At 43.7% G+C, this 19900-nt stretch overlaps 3 protein-coding genes across 7 annotated transcripts in view; 1 reads left to right on the plus strand and 2 right to left on the minus strand.

The window, feature by feature from the left end:
* Positions 1–5729, minus strand: part of kdm2bb (lysine (K)-specific demethylase 2Bb) — a 13030-nt gene extending 7301 nt beyond the window's left edge. For 2 of the 3 annotated variants that reach the window (XM_077019896.1, XM_077019895.1), the window contains exons 1-8: positions 5558–5728; positions 4776–4920; positions 4537–4615; positions 4412–4458; positions 2957–3135; positions 2051–2157; positions 795–888; positions 277–430 (exon numbers count right to left, since the gene is read on the minus strand). In XM_077019896.1, coding sequence (XP_076876011.1) covers positions 277–430; positions 795–888; positions 2051–2157; positions 2957–3135; positions 4412–4458; positions 4537–4615; positions 4776–4920; positions 5558–5590 — 838 coding nt within the window. In that variant the 5' untranslated portion in view covers positions 5591–5728. Of the gene's footprint in view, positions 1–276; positions 431–794; positions 889–2050; positions 2158–2956; positions 3136–4411; positions 4459–4536; positions 4616–4775; positions 4921–5557 lie in introns of all 3 variants that reach the window. The other variant, XM_077019894.1, reaches the window with a different exon arrangement.
* A 7-nt stretch (positions 5730–5736) lies between these two features.
* On the plus strand, positions 5737–18214 carry orai1b (ORAI calcium release-activated calcium modulator 1b). Of its 3 annotated transcripts, none has more exons than XM_077019902.1 (3): positions 5737–5783; positions 5902–5972; positions 16808–18214. In XM_077019902.1, the coding sequence occupies exon 3, from the start codon at positions 16814–16816 to the stop codon at positions 17357–17359; it is 546 nt and encodes a 181-aa protein (XP_076876017.1). In that variant the 5' UTR covers positions 5737–5783; positions 5902–5972; positions 16808–16813; the 3' UTR covers positions 17360–18214. The 3 variants fall into 3 exon arrangements, with proteins under 3 accessions (XP_076876017.1, XP_076876018.1, XP_076876016.1); XM_077019903.1 differs by having other exon boundaries at positions 5740–5777; XM_077019901.1 differs by lacking the exons at positions 5737–5783; positions 5902–5972 and adding an exon at positions 15543–16157.
* Positions 18215–18282: 68 nt separating this feature from the next.
* morn3 (MORN repeat containing 3) lies at positions 18283–19878 on the minus strand. The gene is made up of 5 exons (XM_077019900.1): positions 19552–19878; positions 19228–19385; positions 18973–19132; positions 18700–18884; positions 18283–18527 (listed from the first exon to the last, which is right to left on the minus strand). The coding sequence occupies exons 1-5, from the start codon at positions 19694–19696 to the stop codon at positions 18450–18452; spliced, it is 726 nt and encodes a 241-aa protein (XP_076876015.1). The 5' UTR covers positions 19697–19878; the 3' UTR covers positions 18283–18449.
* Between the last annotated feature and the right edge of the window lie 22 nt (positions 19879–19900).

The following is a 19900-nucleotide window of genomic DNA, read 5'->3' on the forward strand; positions in this document are numbered from 1 at the left end:
AAACACACAACCCTCTGTCACCGCTCAGTTCCTCTTTCTTGCTATTTGAATAGCTAGCTGTATTTCAAGCTATTTGAATGTGGCAGTTAGACATCAACAACATTTTTTTATTCTGTAACTGATCTACTCTCCAGGAGAGCAACGTGTGCAGAGTGACCAGAGATGGCCGGAGATGTTGGACCTTCACATGCTCTTCAGCCATTAAAGGCCCTCTGCATGCTGCCAGATGTAATACGTGATGTGGGTTAGAATACACGCAGGCTGCAGGACTCTGACCTGAGGGTATGAAGAAGGTGTCGCCCTGTTTGAGGTCCATACGCTGACACCCCTCCACACGGTCTCCCAGGAACACGTCATTCTGTTTCCCCGAGACAACCCAGTCCTCGTAGAGTTCCAGATTACGAGCAGTGGGGGGAATAAGCCAGAAGACCTACACACACACACATACACACACACACACACCAGAGGACGGAGCTCAATAGACATCCACTCATCTGCAGCCCCCAGTGATCCGCTCGGTTCTGATCGGATTTTCTGGGACCGCATCAGTCCCCATGAGCAGATCCCCCCATTTAGGACACGATGAGAGCAAACGCCCTCAGTGCCGCAGATACACAGCAGAGCTACAGAAGCACTTTATTAACCAGTTCATCAGAAATACACCAAGCATAGATACGCCCAAGATTAAAGACATAGAGAGGAAACACTCTGGGTCTCGTTTCACACCCCTCAGCTAAGGAGCGTGGGTGGAGCGTGAGAACTTGGGTCTGCACCCAGCAGGACGGCCCACGCACCTTCTCCCCCCTGAAGACATGGTACCACACAGACGTTCCACCAAAGTCAATGTGAAAGTCAGTGTAGCAGCCCTTCACGCTCATCAGGCAATACCTGCAGAAAGAGGGAGAGGGGAAATTCTGTCGTTTTAGGGCGTACTCGCATGTTTACCACAGACACAAAAATTCCCCCAATAACTTCAGCCCAATACCATCACACTGTGGAAGGTTACAACTGCACCTAGGGTTAGGTGTTAAACACACAACAACATTGTTCAGAAAACAGCATTGTGGCCATTTTCACTGGACAGTGCATCTCCACAGACCTCCACCCCAACAGGCTCCGCCCTCTCTGCTACAGACCCCCACCCCAACAGGCTCCGCCCTCTCTGCTACAGGCCTACACCCCAACAGGCTCCGCCCTCTCTGCTACAGGCTGCAGCCTACAGGTGATCCCCACAGCCACCAGCCCTCTAAGAGAATGGGGCGGGGTGCATGGAGGGAGGGGCTGGTACAGCTATGCAGTTAAGCTAAGAAGCTCCACCCCTCTGTGGCATTAGAACTCTGCTGCCTAGCAACCTGCGGGAGCCCTGTGGCAGAACACTGGGAGAGTGTCCAACAGCAAGCTGCACCAAATACCACATGGCCAGAGTTTGCACACAGCAAGCTGGGCAAGCAGCTGTGGAGCAGGGTGTGGGAGGGGTTAGGCTGTAGGGCAGTGTGGGTGCGGGAGGGGTTAGGCTGTAAGGCAGTGTGGGTGCGCGAGGGGTTAGGCTGTAGGGCAGTGTGGGTGCGTGAGGGGTTAGGCTGTAGGGCAGTGTGGGTGCGGGGGGGGTTAGGCTGTAGGGCAGTGTGGGTGCGGGAGGGGTTAGGCTGTAGGGCAGTGTGGATGTGGGAGGTGTTAGGCTGTAGGGCAGGGTGGGGGTGGGGTTAGGCTGTAGGGCAGTGTGGGTGTGGGAGGGGTTAGGATGTAGGGCAGTGTGGGTATGGGAGGGTTATGCTGTAGGGCAGTGTGGGAGGGGTTAGGCTGTAGGGCAGTGTGAGTGTGGACAGGGTTAAGCTGTAGGGCAGTGAGGGTGTGGACGGGGGGTTAGGGTGTACATGAGCTCTCTACAGTCTCAGTGTCCAGGTGGGTACAGAACCTGAGTCCCTTAAAGTCTCATTGACAAGTTGGCCAGAGCGCCTGGTATCAAAAAAGCTCAAAGAATAAAAGTTTTATAATGTTAAATGATGTTTTTATAATGTCATAGTGTAGTAATAAGCTGTAGTAGCCTTACCTCTGGACTTTTGGATATTTCATCTCAGATATAATGTTGGTGGCTTCAATTTGTTTCTCTTTCAGATGAAGTGGCCACATGTTGTCCACCCAGTCCACTAGATCCACCTGCAAACACATCACACACCTCACATCCCATGTCCAGGGAAATCACGGTGACATCACAAATTACTGTCAACCCTGATTACCCACAGATATGAAATGGCTGACATATGAAGACCTGTAGGTGTGTTGTGCAGGAAACAAGAACAATCATCTACTTTATTATCAACGAACTCCATTATGGATTGTGGAAACCTGCATGGTGCTGGTTTGAGTTGTGTGGTGATGGTTTGTGTGGTGTTGGTTGTGGCTGCATGGTGCTGGTTTGAGTTGTGTGGTGATGGTTTGTGTGGTGTTGGTTGTGGCTGCATGGTGCTGGTTTGAGTTGTGCGGTGCTGGTTTATGTGGTGTTGGTTGTGGCTGCATGGTGCTGGTTTGAGTTGTGCAGTGCTGGTTTATGTGGTGTTGGTTGTGGCTGCATGGTGCTGGTTTGAGTTGTGCAGTGCTGGTTTATGTGGTGTTGGTTGTGGCTGCATGGTGCTGGTTTGAGTTGTGTGGTGATGGTTTGTGTGGTGTTGGTTGTGGCTGCATGGTGCTGGTTTGAGTTGTGCGGTGCTGGTTTATGTGGTGTTGGTTGTGGCTGCATGGTGCTGGTTTGAGTTGTGCAGTGCTGGTTTATGTGGTGTTGGTTGTGGCTGCATGGTGCTGGTTTGAGTTGTGCAGTGCTGGTTTATGTGGTGTTGGTTGTGGCTGCATGGTGCTGGTTTGAGTTGTGCGGTGCTGGTTTATGTGGTGTTGGTTGTGGCTGCATGGTGCTGGTTTGAGTTGTGTGCTGCTGGTTGTAGCTGTGCAGACTGTTTTGTACCACAGTGGGCCTCTGGATGAGGTTCTCCAGTTTGGTGTGGCTGAACTCCAGGCTAATGACGTTGAAGAGTTTGCCTCGTTCTTCTTCTGGGGTCTCATAATAACGAGTGAACTGAGCCATGCTCATCTCTGAGCCTTTCTGTGTGCTGACATCCATCACATCTACTGTTCGACGGCTTCCTGCACACACACACGCAGACACATCCTTGTTATGATTAAACAAACTATCACCTGTAAAAGTCTAGGTCTTGCTGCCTGCAGTTCTTAAGCCCCACCACCAGAGGGCATGCATAGGATCAAAAACTCACAGAGGAAAGATGAGCGTCAGTCTGAGCACCACGGTCAAGGTTTTTAGAACAGCAGAAAAGTTAATATGCAATGGGTAAAAGTGAAGAACTCTAAACATCTCAACAACACTTTCTAAAAATTATGAAATGCCTATTTCTGGTCAAGAGGTAGAGTTACTGAGGTCATAATTACTCTCTCCTCTAAAGAGATGCTGTAGGTGTGCTGAGAGGTTATTTTTCTGGTAATGATATCCAAGTAAAGGCACAAGGTTTGGGGACTCTATTTTTAAGTTCCTGATTTCATAAAAGAGAATAAATCAAGAACATTAATACATGAATAATCACATTGCTGTGCCAAGCAAGACTCCTAACACATGGTCATAGTAACTGGGTGGAGCAGAGCTTGGCCAGATCTTCATATCAAAGTTCATGACTCTCGCTGGGAGCCAGTCCAAAGAGTCTGGAATTAAATGCTTATACATGCAGGAGGATGTGTTATGATGATGAAGGTCTGGGGTGCCCAACACGTGCTGGAGATCTTCCGTTTTCTAACACACCTGAGTTCTACTGCAAGCATCCGTTACCTGGATTGGGTGTGTTAGACCAGTGGTCGAACTAAACTCAGCTGATTAGGACAGGAGCTGGCCACAATTCCAACCCAGCCCCTCCCTGCACACTATCTCCACACCATCCACGTGCCCTGTCTGCGCACGCTGTCTGCGCACCCTGCAGCCTGTCTGCACACCTAGCGTGCTGTCTGTGTGCCTCACGTGCTCTCCTACACGCCAATGGTTTTCAGCTCATCTCCATTCCTGGGCTCTGAATGTGATGTCGAGTTTGGTTTCATGACTAATATAATGACCCTGACATGTACTTTTTTCCCTGCGCCAACATGGGCAAAGCCAGGAACAGAGAGACCTTAAATCAGTGCAGGGCATGGCCTGACATGGCTATGCTACCAGCTACAGCAGGAGGAAACATGTCACAGCACTTATTTGACCCTCGTGGTTCTTCTTCCTTGCCTGAAGAACTGTGCTTTGTCCATATCTTGTACCTACTCTTATTATTCTCAACTCCATGCAGCATTTATTACAAGTGGATTACAGTGAAAAGCAAAAATGACTGAAAAGATAAGACTAATAACCGAGTACGTTACCACCTATACTTACCAACCAGTCCTTTGATTTCACTCACATTAAATTCTGGATCTGGCATTCTGAAACAAAAACGTATGCCACAGTTAGCCTGTGAAACGCTTGCATGTTCAGCAGTTAGATGTAGCACACCATCGCACCTGACTCCCAGCCCTTCTTTAGATTTGAAAACCAGGGGCACGCGAAGCGCTTCTCTTTGAACGTACTCATAGGTGAAATCTGTAAAACAGAGATCACAGGATCAGAGGTTCGGTCCTGACCATTTTATAGGAGCATGTCTATATCTATAGATATATAGTCCCCACATATCTATAGATGTTGCAGTGCACAAGCAGCCCAGAAAGCCTAGAACACCTTAATATAACGTGTAAAATCTCACCTTTGCCGTCCATGTGACAGACGAAGTTGCTGTTATAATGTTCGCTTCGAAGTTTTTCCTCCACATTAAACCCTCTGATATTTACGATTTCTTCCACATCGGACAGATCCTCATTTTCGTCGTACATCCTTCGGCCGATGGAACGCTGCTCCCATAGAAATTCATTTTCAAAAAGAGGATCATTTAAATTAGGCTACAAATGATGCAGTTGAACTGCAGACCGCGTATGTTACTTATGCTGTTCAGTGATTCGTGTTAGATTAATAACATTTTACGCTTTGGACAGGCAAGTTAAAGGCAAAACCAGCGTAAATTCATCGGATTTCAGCTTGTCTGCAAACGTTTCCTGGCACGTGCGCTCAGCATCGCTGCAGATTGTTAATTGTAGGCCGTGGCGTCCACCACAAATCGCCTGCATATCAAATAATTAAGATAAATGTGCTAACTCATGGTTAACTAAATCGCAACTTTTCTGATGATTATTTTCGCTGGTTTACTTCTGCACGGAGATGCTTTATTATAACGAAGCACGGTTACATGTTACGATGTTATGACTGGAGCATCGGCAGTGTCTTTATGAAAGGAAACGTGTAATTACTTGTTTACGTCGAGCTATTACTACCACTAGCATGTATAAGCGCACGGTTTTTAACCAGCGATCGTACGCCGTTATTCGCACGAACTCTATGGCGGTGAAATTCAGGCCAGCGACAATGCAGATGTATCTAACTGAAAGTCTCGATGAAAGCTGTCGGTAAAAGGACGCTGTTTTTACTACACACCAGTTTGCGTCCAGATTCCTCGCACGTCTCCATGTTCACAGCTCTCACCCGCGTTCATTAGCGATTCATTTTGATTAAATGTTACATTTAAAGTTGCAAACACTTTGATTGCTGTATGAAAAACTAAGTAGGAACCATTTTTGTGTGGTGGTGACGTCACGCCCAACAGAATCAAAACATTGCTGGGACGTCACTCGTCGTGTTTATGTAGAAGGTCAATGTAAGAGTACGTGTGTCTTTCTCACACTTGCAACTGCAAAGATCATGATTTTCCCCCGAATTATTGCTTCAATTAACGTTTTTCCGCAATTAAACCGACTGTTCCTTTATTTCTGTGTCCCCAGCCCAGCGGTCTTGCACGCACGCGCTGCTGCTGTCTCTAGAGCTCGCCTTCTTCCACCATGGACGCACAGAAGTAAGGCTGATGTGAAGTTCTTATTTATTTTCCATATTTAATACCATATTTAGATATTGAACTTTATTTTTATTTTGAAAATGCGTTATCAAAGATTAGAACCCACCCTAATCGCGATTTTAACATTTTCCTTGGCAGACAGTTTATATATTAGTTTTAAATTATTTTGCCCGATGAATGCAATCGTGAATCCCCAAATGTCAAATCTTTTCCAAAGCCTCGGAGATGCAGGCAAGCACCTCGTTAATATAAACGTGGAGCCACTTTGTTAATATCAAAAACTACAATCTATGCGTCACTCGTACAAAGATCACGCGCTGTAAGGTGGCGCTCCAGTCGCTCTCGCAGTATCGAACGCCGTTTGGGTCAAAACGTCTAGAATGACGTCCGTGTTAACACGTCAAATTTGGACGTCTTAAGACGTACAAAAATGCCGTGTTAAGACGTCACTTTTTAACGTCTTAAGACGTTTTAACGTCTTAACACAACGTTTAAAATTGGGTGCTACCACTTCATCAATTGCTGAGGGGAGAAATCCAAACACTGCCAAAAAGCCCCGCCCCCATTGTGAAAGCAGCAAATAGAGCAAAGAGGACACAGAACCCCTTCTCTTTAACCCCTTCAGACCCGAATTATGTTCCAGTAATGGAAAAAAAATATACAAATGCAATTTTCTGTCTGTAATGAACTCCAAAACAAGACTCAGTAAAAAAAATTAAATATAATACTTTTATAGTAATTTTTTTTATGTCCACTGCAGTGGATGGTGGGTCTTAACTGTTGTAAAGCAATGCTATACAATATGTATAATTTTATGGTTTGTTTGTTTTTCCCTTTTTGAACATAAACCTGATCAATAGACTAAAAATGCTATCCAAGTTTTGGGGAACATCTCTTATTATGAAAAAGTAATATATATAACAAGGAGAAATTAGTTGAAATTATGGATGCATGTACGATTCCCAGTACATTCGCAAACCTCAGAACTCCCATTGCAATGTGCAAGCCTACAAGGGCTTCTATTTCATGCACTGATGCACTGCCATCTTCAGAAGTTTTCTGATGACTCTGCAATAGTTGGTTGTATCAGCAGGGGTGAAGAGGATGAGTACAGGACAACGGTGAAGGACTTTGTCACATGGTGTGAGCTGAACCATCTACAGCTCAATGTGATAAAGACAAAAGAACTAGTGGTGGATCTAAGGAGGAACAAGGCACCAGTGACCCCTGTGTCCATCAATGGGGTCAGTGTAGACACTGTTGAGGAATATAAATATCTAGGGGTCCACATCGATAATAAACTGGACTGGGCTAAGAACACTGACGCCCTTTACAAAAAGGGACAAAGTCGTCTCTACTTGTTGAGGCGCCTGAGGTCCTTTAACATCTGTCAGGTCATGCTAAAAGTCTTTTATGAGTCTGTGGTGGCGAGTGCTATCCTCTATGCCGTCACATGCTGGGGTAGCAGACTGAGGAGGGAGGACGCCAACAGATTCAATAAATTAATACGCAGGGCCGGTGATGTAGTGGGTGTGGAGCTGGACTCTTTGGATGCAGTCTCTGATAGAAGGATGCTGTCTAGACTGCATGCCATTATGGACAATGTCTCCCATCCACTACACAATCTAGTGATGAGACATAGGAGCACATTCACCGCTCGTCTCATCACACCAAAATGTACCACAGAGCGTCACAGGAGGTCATTCCTACCTGTGGCCATGAAGCTCTATAACTCCTCCCTCAATACATGACACAATACAGGACACTACTGTTTATTTTCAGTTTATTTTTATTTTATTGTTAATTTAATTTAATTTTATTTTATTACATATTATGTGCAATACCTACTTATTTTACATTTTATTTTAAATTGAATATTAGGATGTTTATTCTTTATTATTTTGTACATATTTTTATATTTTATAGAGGTGTTTTATTAAAATAATATGCAAATGGTTGCACTGTAACAAAAGCAATTTCCCCCTGGGATTAATAAAGTATTCTGATTCTGATGCATGTTTGTAGCCCCTCACAGCAGTTTTTTCAGCATAGACATTTGTCATGGTGGTCATCAGCTCAAACATCTCTTGTGGAACGTATCATTTGAAGTAAGCATATGGAGTTAATGGTTCAGTGATGTTTATGATAGGATCAGTGTCTGGGTAGATTGTTTTTGATGTATTGTGATTGTATTTTTATTTACTGTGATTTTACTTTTATTGATATATGGTTATTGTTTCCTTAGTTGGTTGTACTATCTGATTAGCGCGGTTGGTAGGATCCTAGTAACTGTTGCACTGCATTGTGTGTGCCCCCCCCCCCCCTTTTTTTTTTGGTACGTTGTTATTTGTACATTTCTTGAGAAGCCAAAGGCAAATTTCCACTTCGGTGGACAATAAAGTAAAAGTAAAGTAAAGTAAGTAAAGTATCTTCCCAAGTAGATGCCACTGGACGTTTGTTCTTTGTCAGGCTAGCATAAGGATCACCTTCACAATATAAAACAATCTCTTCCTAATTTTCCTGCCCTGATCCTTCCTCATCATGTAGTATCTCAAGAACAACGTCTTGTCCTATCACTGGTACTTCCTCATCTCCTGGAATAAATAATAAAAGTAGCTATATGTTCATACATTGTTTTATGGACAACAATGGGAGTGTTAGAGTACCAGTATTTAACAGATAGCTACACTTATCTACTCTTGAGAGACATGCACTCTACATCTTCACCATCATTACTATCCAAACTTTCAATTTCTGATAGATTTCTGCTGTCAAATAACTGAAATATTAATGAATTTTTTAAATGGTTCTGATATTCCAAAATTTGTTTTATTTCTTATTTACAGAATGCTTTTGAAGTTTATGTATTCAACTGTAATTTATTTGTTCATTTGTAATAAACATCAAGTGACTGAGACTGCTTGCTTATTCTAAAACTTAGTGTAATGACATTAATTCAAAGTTGTATGTGTGTATGACCTCAGTCTCAACCAATATTTTTACATTAGCTTCCTATAGCCATATACAAAGAATTAACATGACAATCATAGATTTAATATCAATTTGTTCTGTCTCACTACCCTGGTATCGTGAAATAACTTACACCATTAACAGTTTAGAACATATTTGGTAAAAGTTATACTTCATCAAGATGTGAGCTAGTAGCAGTTTAATCACAACCATGGGTATTGTCTTCTGTTTAGCAAGAATCGTTGGTTTCTTCAAGAAACAGGAGTGGGGATTTCCAAGAATGAAGTTTATTTGTATGTGCTTTTTATTCCAAAGTAATCTGACAGTCTACCAACACATAGGTTACATACAGAAAAAACCACACCCCTTGAGGTGTTAAAGAATTTACATACAGACATACATTGTCGGGGGAGAATCCCATATGGCAGACTGTAAGATAGCCCCAGCCGGGTGGTTGTTACGTCAAAGGAGCGCACCAAGGTCAAGGGGCTTTTTATTGTCATTACATCTGAGCACAGGTACAGAGTGTGATGAAATTTTGTTCCTCCGGAACCATGGTGCAACACAAATCGACAGTACAACAAAGTGCGGCAGGGTAACAAAACAATGTGCAAAATGTGCAATCTCACAGCAAGACATTACAATAAATACAACAGGCCAGAGACAATTGAGACATGGTGTAAAGTGCTGGTGCAGTGCAATGTGGTATGAGATAAGTGATGTACTGTGTCATATGGAACATACATGAACACAGTGGTTCTGAGGTAGTTATTAGGTCCTGTGGGAGAGCAGCAAATATTTCTGGTGGGGGGTTTCAGTGCGTGTGTGGGGACAGATCAGTGTTGGTGTGTGTCAGTTCCGTGTATGGGAGTTGAGGAGCCTGATTGCCTGGTGAACGAAGCTATTACAGAGTCTGGAGGTGGAGGCTTGGATGCTCCTGTATATTTTGCCGGACGGCATCAGAGTGAAGAGACCGTGTGATGGGTGGGTTGGGTCTTCCACAATGCTGGTGGCTTTGCGGATGCAGCGTGTGGTATAGATGTCACTGATCGAGGGGAGAGAGACACCAATGATAGATGCAATCAAGATTAACACAATAGGTAAATAGAACAAAGAGAGGTCTCGCGGGAGATCAGTATAACTGGCATATGTATCATATTTAAGAGAGGAAGTTAAGTACCTGTTCAAAAATATCAGTTCCCAAATTGTCTCTTGCACTCCCCAAAGGATTTATGTTTTGCCTGAGGTGTCCCAATTGTTCTTCAGTAGGTATAAACTGATTAACAGGGACATCAATTGTTTGAGGCCAGTCAAAGGCAGGCACTCTAGCCCCGTGGCCCTCCACTGCGGCCGCCCCTGCCCCGTGGCCCTCCGCTGCCCTCAATCCAACTGTTGCAAACGGGTTCCTGACCATCCCCTGGCACTGTCTGTTCATCTGCATCTGTTCATCTGCAAACACACCTTGAATGCCAGTGTGATGTTGCAAATGTTGTGACAGACAACCTTGCACAAAAATCTGATACGGTGACATGTGTTGAGCAGTTCTTAACTTGTGGTGGTTCCACTGACTAACAAACAACCTGAGATCACGGTTTGTCCGAGGGAGATAAACAAAGTGAAGAGCCCAGATGTGTATTTCATTACTGGATTCCAATTTTCCTTCATTCTCCAGATATACAAACAATGAATGGTAGACGTTTGTAACACCTCTCCACACATCGCCTCACAGTCTCTCAATGCGCTGGTTATGAGGGCTCCTCCCTCGTAAAGCACTTCCCCTGCTTGAGCCTCGGAAGACATCCATAAAGAGACACATCACATTGTTTTCCCCTCCATGGTCACATCTGACCCTTGAAGGGACACCATACTGGCTGACCGCTGCAATGAACAGATCCATTACAGCAGGTATCACCAAATGGCGGACCGCGGTCCGGATCCGGACCCGAACGCCGTCCTGTCCGGACCCAATCACATCATCACATTCCTGATTAACTGGATACGGACCCAAATGCCAAAAAAATTTTAACGGGAGACTGTATTTTAAACCGGAGAATTTATTTTCAGACGAGTGTTACGTTCACCACCCATTTGAGTGTTACGCCCCCCCCCCGCTCAACAACTTTCGTTCGCCACCGCGGACCCGGACCTAAGGTCTGAACTATCTGCCAAAAATGGACCGCGGAAAGATTTAATTGATTACCCCTGCATTACAGTGTAACTTCTGTTGTTGTTCGACGCATGAAGGAACACCACAAGTCTGCTGTAACCATCAATACCTCCATGGATCACAATTCTCCACCTAAAAAATATGGAAAAAGATCAGGGAGTGACAGAAGAAGAAAAAAACACATTAAATTAAAAGCTATTCACACAAATAGTTTGAATGTAGCTACAATGAGGACTACGCCTCTATGCTATGGTTGGGCTTTCATAGTGGTGGGTGGGGGGGAGGGGGAAGATCACTGCTGCATTCAAATGAATTCACACTTAATATAATGTCATTATTAGTCCCCCAATATCCCCCACTTATAACTAACAGACATCTTTATATCCAACCAACTTGGGCAAGCATTGTATGTGCAAGAGGTAAACAGTAGTGTTTTTATTCTCCTGTTTTAACATATAACCAAAAATCTTAAATGATAGTTGGGATGATGATGATTATTTTTGTAATAGTATAAAGATTCCAATCCATTACACCAGACTCTTAAATAACAGTTATTATAAAGAATACAGCAACCATCTTTTATAGCCTTGAATTGGAGGTTGGGTGACTGCTGCCCCTACATTTTAATATTCCATTCTTGCAGTTTGACCTGATTAGGTCCCAAATGAGCCTCCACCTGTTACTATATGGATATAAGTGGTACGCAGTTCAGTAGTTGTTGCTTTTAAAGACTTGACACCTATTGAATTTATGATTCAACAGTTACATTTAGAGCTGTTCCCATCCATTTCTAATACCATCTTGTTCCATTAACCCTGTTCCCATCCATTTCCTAATGTCTTAGGCAAAAACTGCATTTTCTTTGCAACAGATGTACTCTTTGTTCCTTCCTAGACACACAGTCCTGACCTGAACTAATCTAGACACAGACTTTAGACATTATCCCCATTTACATTTATATTGTTGTCATTCCCTAAGATTATACAAGATTGAACTTAACAATGAACCAACTTCATAATCAAAGAGTTAGCTTTACATTGGCTATTGACACAGTTGGTGCAAATAAATCAACTTAAGTAAAACAGTTTCTATTGCTACTTACTTAATGAGTTTATGGTTTCCATCTATATGCCACAGTGAATTTGGTCCTGCCACTCTGTATGTTCTTCTGTGAAGCCTGTGGGACATAGTCCGGAGAGCAGCACCTTTAGGATTAGTCCTGATTACACTTTGACGAACACGTCGTCTCTGGACTAGGACGCCTTCACCAGCAAACCGAGCCCCAACAGCTTCAGGTCCTATTTCGTCATTGGCAGAGACAATCTCCAGCACACGGTTGTCAAGTGCTTCATCTGATAGAGCTGTGTAACGGTCCCGGAAAGATAGATTGTACTGTCTAGAAACACAAAGTGTATAAGAATGCAGATTAGTTTTACGATAAGGGAAAGACATATTTTAATACTGTGCTACAGTAGTAAAATACAGTCAATACAGTCAACTGCTTTACAGTGAACAAATCATAAATCAGATACTAAAACAAACAGAACTCATTCACATATTTTAAGTGCAATTCCAAAAATGTGGCTAGTAAATTAGAATTTTCAACTGCTGTGTTATATGAATACAAAAGGACTACACTAACACACGAATCATGTATGTTTTTTTCAAAACTGTGATTTTATGCAAATAATTTAAATCAATCCAAGCTGCACTATACCGTATCTTGAAGTAGTTACTCCACCCCCTTACTTGATATATAAATGTAATGTGTTTCCACTTAGAAATTCCTATTTAAATGTCCAAAATACACAAAAATTTGGATGGAGGGGGCCACCACTTTTAATCACAGATCATGCTCCATCATGCACTCTACTCCAGATAAGAGCTAAATTAGCACAGGTTTCTGTTAGCTAATGGATCAGAGCTAAGCAGTGTTCTACTGCGAGCATATTAGCTTCCTTGTGATGCTGCATCAGTGTTAGTTCAAGACAGTGTCTTCACATATATCATGTGTTATTCTACATCCTACTGGTGTGCAATTAGATTTGCAGTTCCAAAATTTCGTGTTCATTATTCAATTTGTAGACAGAACAATTCACAAATGTTTCATAGAAGGGCTTAAAAAAAAGACCTATCAACACATACCTTAACCGTCATTTCACTGTGCTTCTTGATACACAGTTAAATTATAACATCTGCAACTGTTGTTGTGTTACTTGACACACTGATCTCCCCACGTGTCCTGCCCTTCGTGGTACAGTGAAACCAGGAAAAGCCCAAGAGAAAGTAACATAGAGTTAATAAAAATAACAGAAAATGGAAAAAACAAATCAACTTCAGATTTGAAATAGAAAAACCAATGAGCCCAAGTAAAATGATTTGCTTTGGAATTTCATATGTTGGTTATACAGTTTATACAGAAATATTTTTGCAAACATTCAATTGCAGTTGTTACTGCTAAGGGTGTCACAATCAGTTAATAAGCTTAATTAACCTTTTCACATTCTATACATTTTAACTACATTTTTATCTATGATAAACGTATTTATGAAATCAGCTGGAGAGCATTTGAACACAACACTGTTACAAAGCTAACTAGAACAATGCATTTCCTGAACGAAATACTATAGGGCTTGAAAAGGTGTGCCCGTTATTAAGTTAGTTACTGTTGACAATTCAACCCTAAGCTAAAATAAGGGTTGCAGATGTCTGCTTGGTGTATGTGTGTGTTAGTGTGTGGACTGGGTATGAGATATGTATGTGTGTGTGTGGTGTATATCTGTGTGTGTGTGTGTGTGTGTGTTTGTGGAGTGGGAATGAAAGGTGTGTGTCTTTGTAGTGTTTATGTGTATGTGGAGTGGGTATGAGAGATGTATGTATGTGTGTGTGGTGTATATGTGTGTATGTGTAGTGGGTATGAGAGATGTATGTGTGTGTGGTGTGTATGTGCAGTGGGTATGAGAGATGTATGTATGTATGGTGTATATGTGTAGTGGGTATGAGAGATGTATGCATGTGTGTGTCTGTGTGGTGTATATGGAGATGTAGTGTAATATTATTGGGTTACTGTTTCTTTAAGTTGTGTGTGTGAGAATGAGAGAGGAAATTTACTTCTGTTGAGTGAATTCGCTTGTATTAATGTTAAAATAAAAGAGAAGAGTTGTCAACAGTGTGTGCGAGAGATGTGCGTGTGTGCACGTGCGTGTGTGGGGGGAGGGGGAGAGACATTCCTCACACTAACTAATCTCTGTTACTGTGAGTGGAGAAGGCTTGTTTAATGTGATTTGCACACTCCTAACAAACGTTCGTAGTTCGGGACATATTTAACTTATCACTTAACCGAAGAGATTGTATGAGAGAGGACCCCTTGGTGATGATTTTGGTGTAATTGTTTGACCCCAAAATGACAATTCGGATTTTGAGAAATTAACATGGGAGCTAATGGAGCAGTATTCTGTGCCTAGTGCCAAACAAATGCTCATAACTCTAAAACGAATCGATCAAATGATTAGATATCCCGGCGTGCCAGAAAGGACAAGTTTCTCTCCCATTTAAAATTTAAATGGAGCTTCTAGGTGAAGGTGTAAGGATTTTACAGCAGTTTATCCAGGAGAGTTTTGATAATTTTTCATGCCTGTACACCCTCACGGTAACTCGCAGTTGTAATTTGAAACCTCCATTCATTTCAATGGGGGGCTTAAACATTTTAAAACTTAAATTCATTCAAATCTATACATCCTATCGACTCAAAAATTACATAGCGGCTGTTTTATTTGACAAGCAAACTTACCATGTTGTTGTTGATTGCTAGCTTCCTGAATTAATTCACTGATGAGTCCAAGCATTATCAGCCACTTCGGCTTCAACCAGTCGGCCACTGGCCCAGCGAATGCTCGAGGCCATAGTCTCCAATCAGTTTCAGTCACATAAAACGTGATATAAATTCACTGTCGTAACATGACCCGTGTTCTCTACTTTCTACTACAAATATGTTGATGAACTCGGTTCAGAATGAAATACAATTCACTTTAAAATATCATGAAGCCACAACTACATTTATGTGAAGAAACCAGAGTATATCAAATAACTTTTGTACACTGTACTAATTGATAGCATACCTAGTTATAACAGGTTGTACATTATCAAGTTGCTGATCATCCGACGATAAAACTCGTGTACATTCTAAAAATGTTCTACGGCAGTCGTTCAAAAAATTCCTGGAAGCCATCGCGTTCTCTACTCGACCAAATTACCTGCGCAAATAAACCCACATGGACTATTCCAAACGCACCTTCACCGCCTCATCTAAGTCACGTGATAGATACGTAGCCCCAGAACCAGCCCACGTAAGGCCCATGTGACCACAACGTAAAGCCCATGTAACCACAACGTAGAGGCCATGTCACCGCAACGTAGAGCCCATGTGACTAAAACGTAAGCCCTACGTCAACAAGGGGTGGGTATATTGGCGGCCACCAATAGTATGGAAGTCTAAACATCTAAACGTCTTAAGACGTCCAAAAGTTACGTGTTAACACGGCACATTTTGTCGTGTTAAGACGTTAAAACGTCTTAAGACGTCAAAAAGTAACGTCTTAACACGGCATTTTTGTACGTCTTAAGACGTCCAAATTTGACGTGTTAACACGGACGTCATTCTAGACGTTTTGAGCCAAATGGCGTTCCATATCGCAGTGACTTGTGGGTAATGAGCCACACCGTCGCCCTGCGCTTCGCTCGGAGTAGCCAGCTGATCTTGAGTTCCGTCATGAGTCTCGTTGGACTTGCGGCGGATTAGCGTGTGCGATCCAAATGCTGAGGTTTGACAGAATCTCACGAACCTGAATCGCCCCGTTCATTTATTCAACGCGTCAAAATAGCGCGGTGTTAAATTGTGAAAGGTCCATTAGTTAAAGTGCGGCGGTCCAGGAGCGATGAGTCGAAGCGAGCACTCGCTGCAGGCGCTATCCTGGAGGAAGCTCTACCTGAGCCGGGCCAAACTCAAAGCTTCCAGTCGAACCTCGGCTCTTCTCTCTGGGTTCGCAATGGTAAGCAGGCCTCCGATCTTGACACGGACCGCGCTTGTCGTGATGTGTACGATTATAAGTGAATGCGCGGCGCTTCACTTTATACCACTTTAGTTCTCATCAGTTCTGTCTTCAACTTAAATCTGTCATTTGAACGTGGGGGATTGCGCTGTCATTGCGGTGATCTCACTGTAACATCTGGACACCTCGAGGGTTTTTGTTTTTGTTTACTAAGATAACGCACGCGATTGTTGTCAATTGTTTATGCCAGACTTGCTAGGAAGCTGCATCTCTTCTTATTGAGGAGAGAAACTGCAGCACGTGAGTATAAATTAGTGAAGCACGTTGAGAATAGAGTCTAGCGCATCACGATGCGGGGTATTTCCACTCTGCACCAAAATCTACAATCATGTCAGTGACCGAGTTAAACCGACACTTTTGCTGCTCAATAAATGTTGCTGTTTAACGTTTTTGCATGGTTATTTTCATTTAATGTTCGTAATGATCTGAAAAGCCATAATTTTTCCGTCAAGGGATGATGTCAGCATCAAGTGACAGGAACTGAGTCAAATGCTACCCTTTGATATGGAGATTGTATCGCTACTGTATGTTTCCTTGCAGTCATTTTGGGTTTGTGTGGGTGTCTGTGTGTGGGGCTTTGTGGCCTGTAGGTTGCCATGGTGGAGGTACAGCTGGACACCAGCCATGACTACCCTCCTGGGCTGCTGATTGCATTCAGTGCCTGCACCACTGTGCTGGTGGCTGTGCACCTGTTTGCCCTGATGATCAGCACCTGTATCCTCCCTAACCTGGAGGCCGTCAGCAACGTACACAACCTCAACTCTGTCCAGGAGTCGCCCCACGAGCGCATGCACCGTCACATCGAGCTGGCCTGGGCCTTCTCCACCGTCATCGGCACCCTGCTCTTCCTGGCCGAGGTGGTGCTGCTGTGCTGGGTGAAGTTCCTGCCCATTAGACCCAGAGAGCAGAGGAATAACACCATCTCCGCAGGCGTGGCAGCTGCCATCACCTCCACCTCCATCATGGTACCCTTCGGTGTGATCTTCATTATGTTTGCGGTGCACTTCTACCGCTCACTGGTCAGCCACAAGACCGACCGCCAGTTCCAGGAGCTAGAGGAGCTAGAGGACCTGACCAGGCTGCAGAACGCCATGGACCAAAGAGGGGAGGCATCAGCTCTGTGTTCCCCCATCTCCCAGTAATGCCGCCCGTCTCCCACTGAGGGTGGGGGCTATCCTGAGCCTAGTTTTATTAGTACTGTCCTGTGCGTGCCTGTCTGTGCATGTGCATATTTAAGAAAATGTTCTATGTTGATTTTTGTATGTGTTCAAAATTAAGAGTTTCTCCTACTTTTATGATCATCCTTACAGAACCGGCACTGTTAGCATGCACTGTAATTAACCATCTTTAGATGGATATTCTGTTCATTCATTCGTAGGTAATCAGAGGGACAGTCTTAATTTTACACACCAGCATCGAGTTTGGGAATTTAGAAGTCTGTTATATAACACAAGGCAAGCTATATTTTTAAACATTATACATGATTTTGTATACTGGCCATTACATACTGATTTTTGTATACAGAAACACTTTCAAGTTCCAGATTAAAGTTTATTTCCCATATGGATCTCCAAACAAGTATTCTAATTGTATAAATAAGTGCCAAGAATTTGATCCTATATTTTAGTCACACCTTTTTTTAAAAAGCCCTGAATTTTCTAAAAAGTAGCTAAAATTTGTGTGTTTTATTCTGACACTTGGACGTCAACACTAGGATAAACACCATGTTCTGAGGGTTGATCTTGGAGATATTAGGAGGTCAGGTGCTAGTTGTGTCCTTTCAGCATTTACACTCAACTGAGTGGCCTTAGAGTTCAGTGGTTTTATATTACCAAATATAGTTAGACAAAATATTTCCAAGTACATGAACAGTACATTAGAACCAATTTTTGTATGGTTCAGTTATTGGGTTATTATCTGGAAGCTGTAACACTTTTTTTGGTCATTTGTCATGAACTTCATAGTCTTAAATGAATAAAACTAAACCTCATGCTGAACATCTCTGTGGTCATTCATCCATGGTGACACTACCTATGCAGAAATATCTGGAGTGTTTGGAGAGGAGTATGTGCACTGTGTTTAATAGTCTCCTGGAGTCATTATTATACCATTAAGATTTTGTTGTGTGTTGTTGCTTTGGATGCTAATACGCTGAAGCTGGATGATGTTGGTTTGACCCAGACGTGTGTAGACGCCATGCCCAGCAGGATCAGCTGCTCTGGGCCGCAGGCACTACGTTTTGCACCGTGTGGTGGCAGTGCAGCGCGCCACACCCTCCATCAGCACAGAGTCCACGTCGTGCACACACACCTTTGAGGAGAGAGGACACCTGTGGTATTTAGTTTCACCATTCAGTTGAGAAATCATGACGTCTGCACCAAGATGCTTCGGGGTTCACAAGTTTTTTTTCCCCATGTTATTTAGTAAATAAGAGCTCAGATATGTGGACTATACAATATTAAAGGTAAAAGTTGGGGTGTACCTCGGGGATTGGATACATGGGTGGTCTTAGTGCTTGCTCTCTTCCAAAATCAATCACTGTTCCGCATTTGGGGACGTCATCCACCCAGAACCCCTCATACAGCTGACCCTTATCCAAGTAGAAAAAGCGACCAGGTCCGTTTTTCTTCCCGTCCTTCCAGTTCCCCTCATACCTGTTTTGGTTAGCTTGAACACAAACAATGACATCCAGGGTGCCAGTAAGAACGGGTTCGGGACGCATACGCGCTCTGCTTCCAGTGATATGAGGTCATACCGAGAAGGAGCATCCCGCGGCCGTGGCGTTTGTCCTGCAGCCACTCTCCCTCGTAAACGTCTCCGCTGTCGTAGCGCATTGTGCCCCACCCGCTGCGCTCGTCCTCCACCCACTCACCCTCGTAACGTGCGGTCGCGCTGTAAAACTTAGTCCCATAGCCCTGTGGGTATAAACCGTGACTCAGTAACGTTTCGTTGCATTTTAAAACGTAGACACCCTTCGCGAGGGTCGCAAGGACACGCCTTGACCCCTTACCTGCTTCTGGTCGTTCTGCCAAGCCCCCGAGTACACCCGCACATATTGGTTAGATGACGGCTGTAACCTGCTCAGTGTCCCTGCGCCATCACGCATGCCATGTTTCCAGTCCCCGTCATATACTGCACCAGATTTCGCCCAAACCTGAGTCCCTTTACCTTTTCAAAGAAACATTTCACACAAACAGGACAACTTTGCAATATTGATTAATCAAGCCAGGTCAGTTACGTAACATGTTTTTTAAATGACATCATAAGTCAAAAATCGATGACAAAAAATCACAACTATGCAAAGTGGTTCGGGACGACCGAACCCCCTCAGTACCGTGCTTCTGGTCATCCAGCCAGTCGCCCGTGTATTTGTTCCCGTTCACCGAGTAGACGGTGTGGCGCAGTCCGCTCCTCTGGGCCTTTTCCTCCCGGAGTTTTGATGGAGGTTCCGTGTTCCGTGGTCTCTTTAAGTGAGGCATTCCTCCAGGACAAACTGGTACATTCAAGCGGGTCAACTTATTTGAGAGACAAATTCTGGACGGTTCGTGCCAGCCACAGGGCCCAAATCTGACATCCACCGAACTTATTCCCCGCTCATGATTACATTGTAGCCGGGAGCGCGTGCAGCGTAACCAGGCAACAAGCCTTGACCTGTGCACTTCAGCCACCCGCTCGATAGATGG

Source organism: Brachyhypopomus gauderio, chromosome 10 (genome assembly GCF_052324685.1).
Source record: "Brachyhypopomus gauderio isolate BG-103 chromosome 10, BGAUD_0.2, whole genome shotgun sequence".
NCBI classification, from domain to species: Eukaryota; Metazoa; Chordata; class Actinopteri; order Gymnotiformes; family Hypopomidae; genus Brachyhypopomus; species Brachyhypopomus gauderio.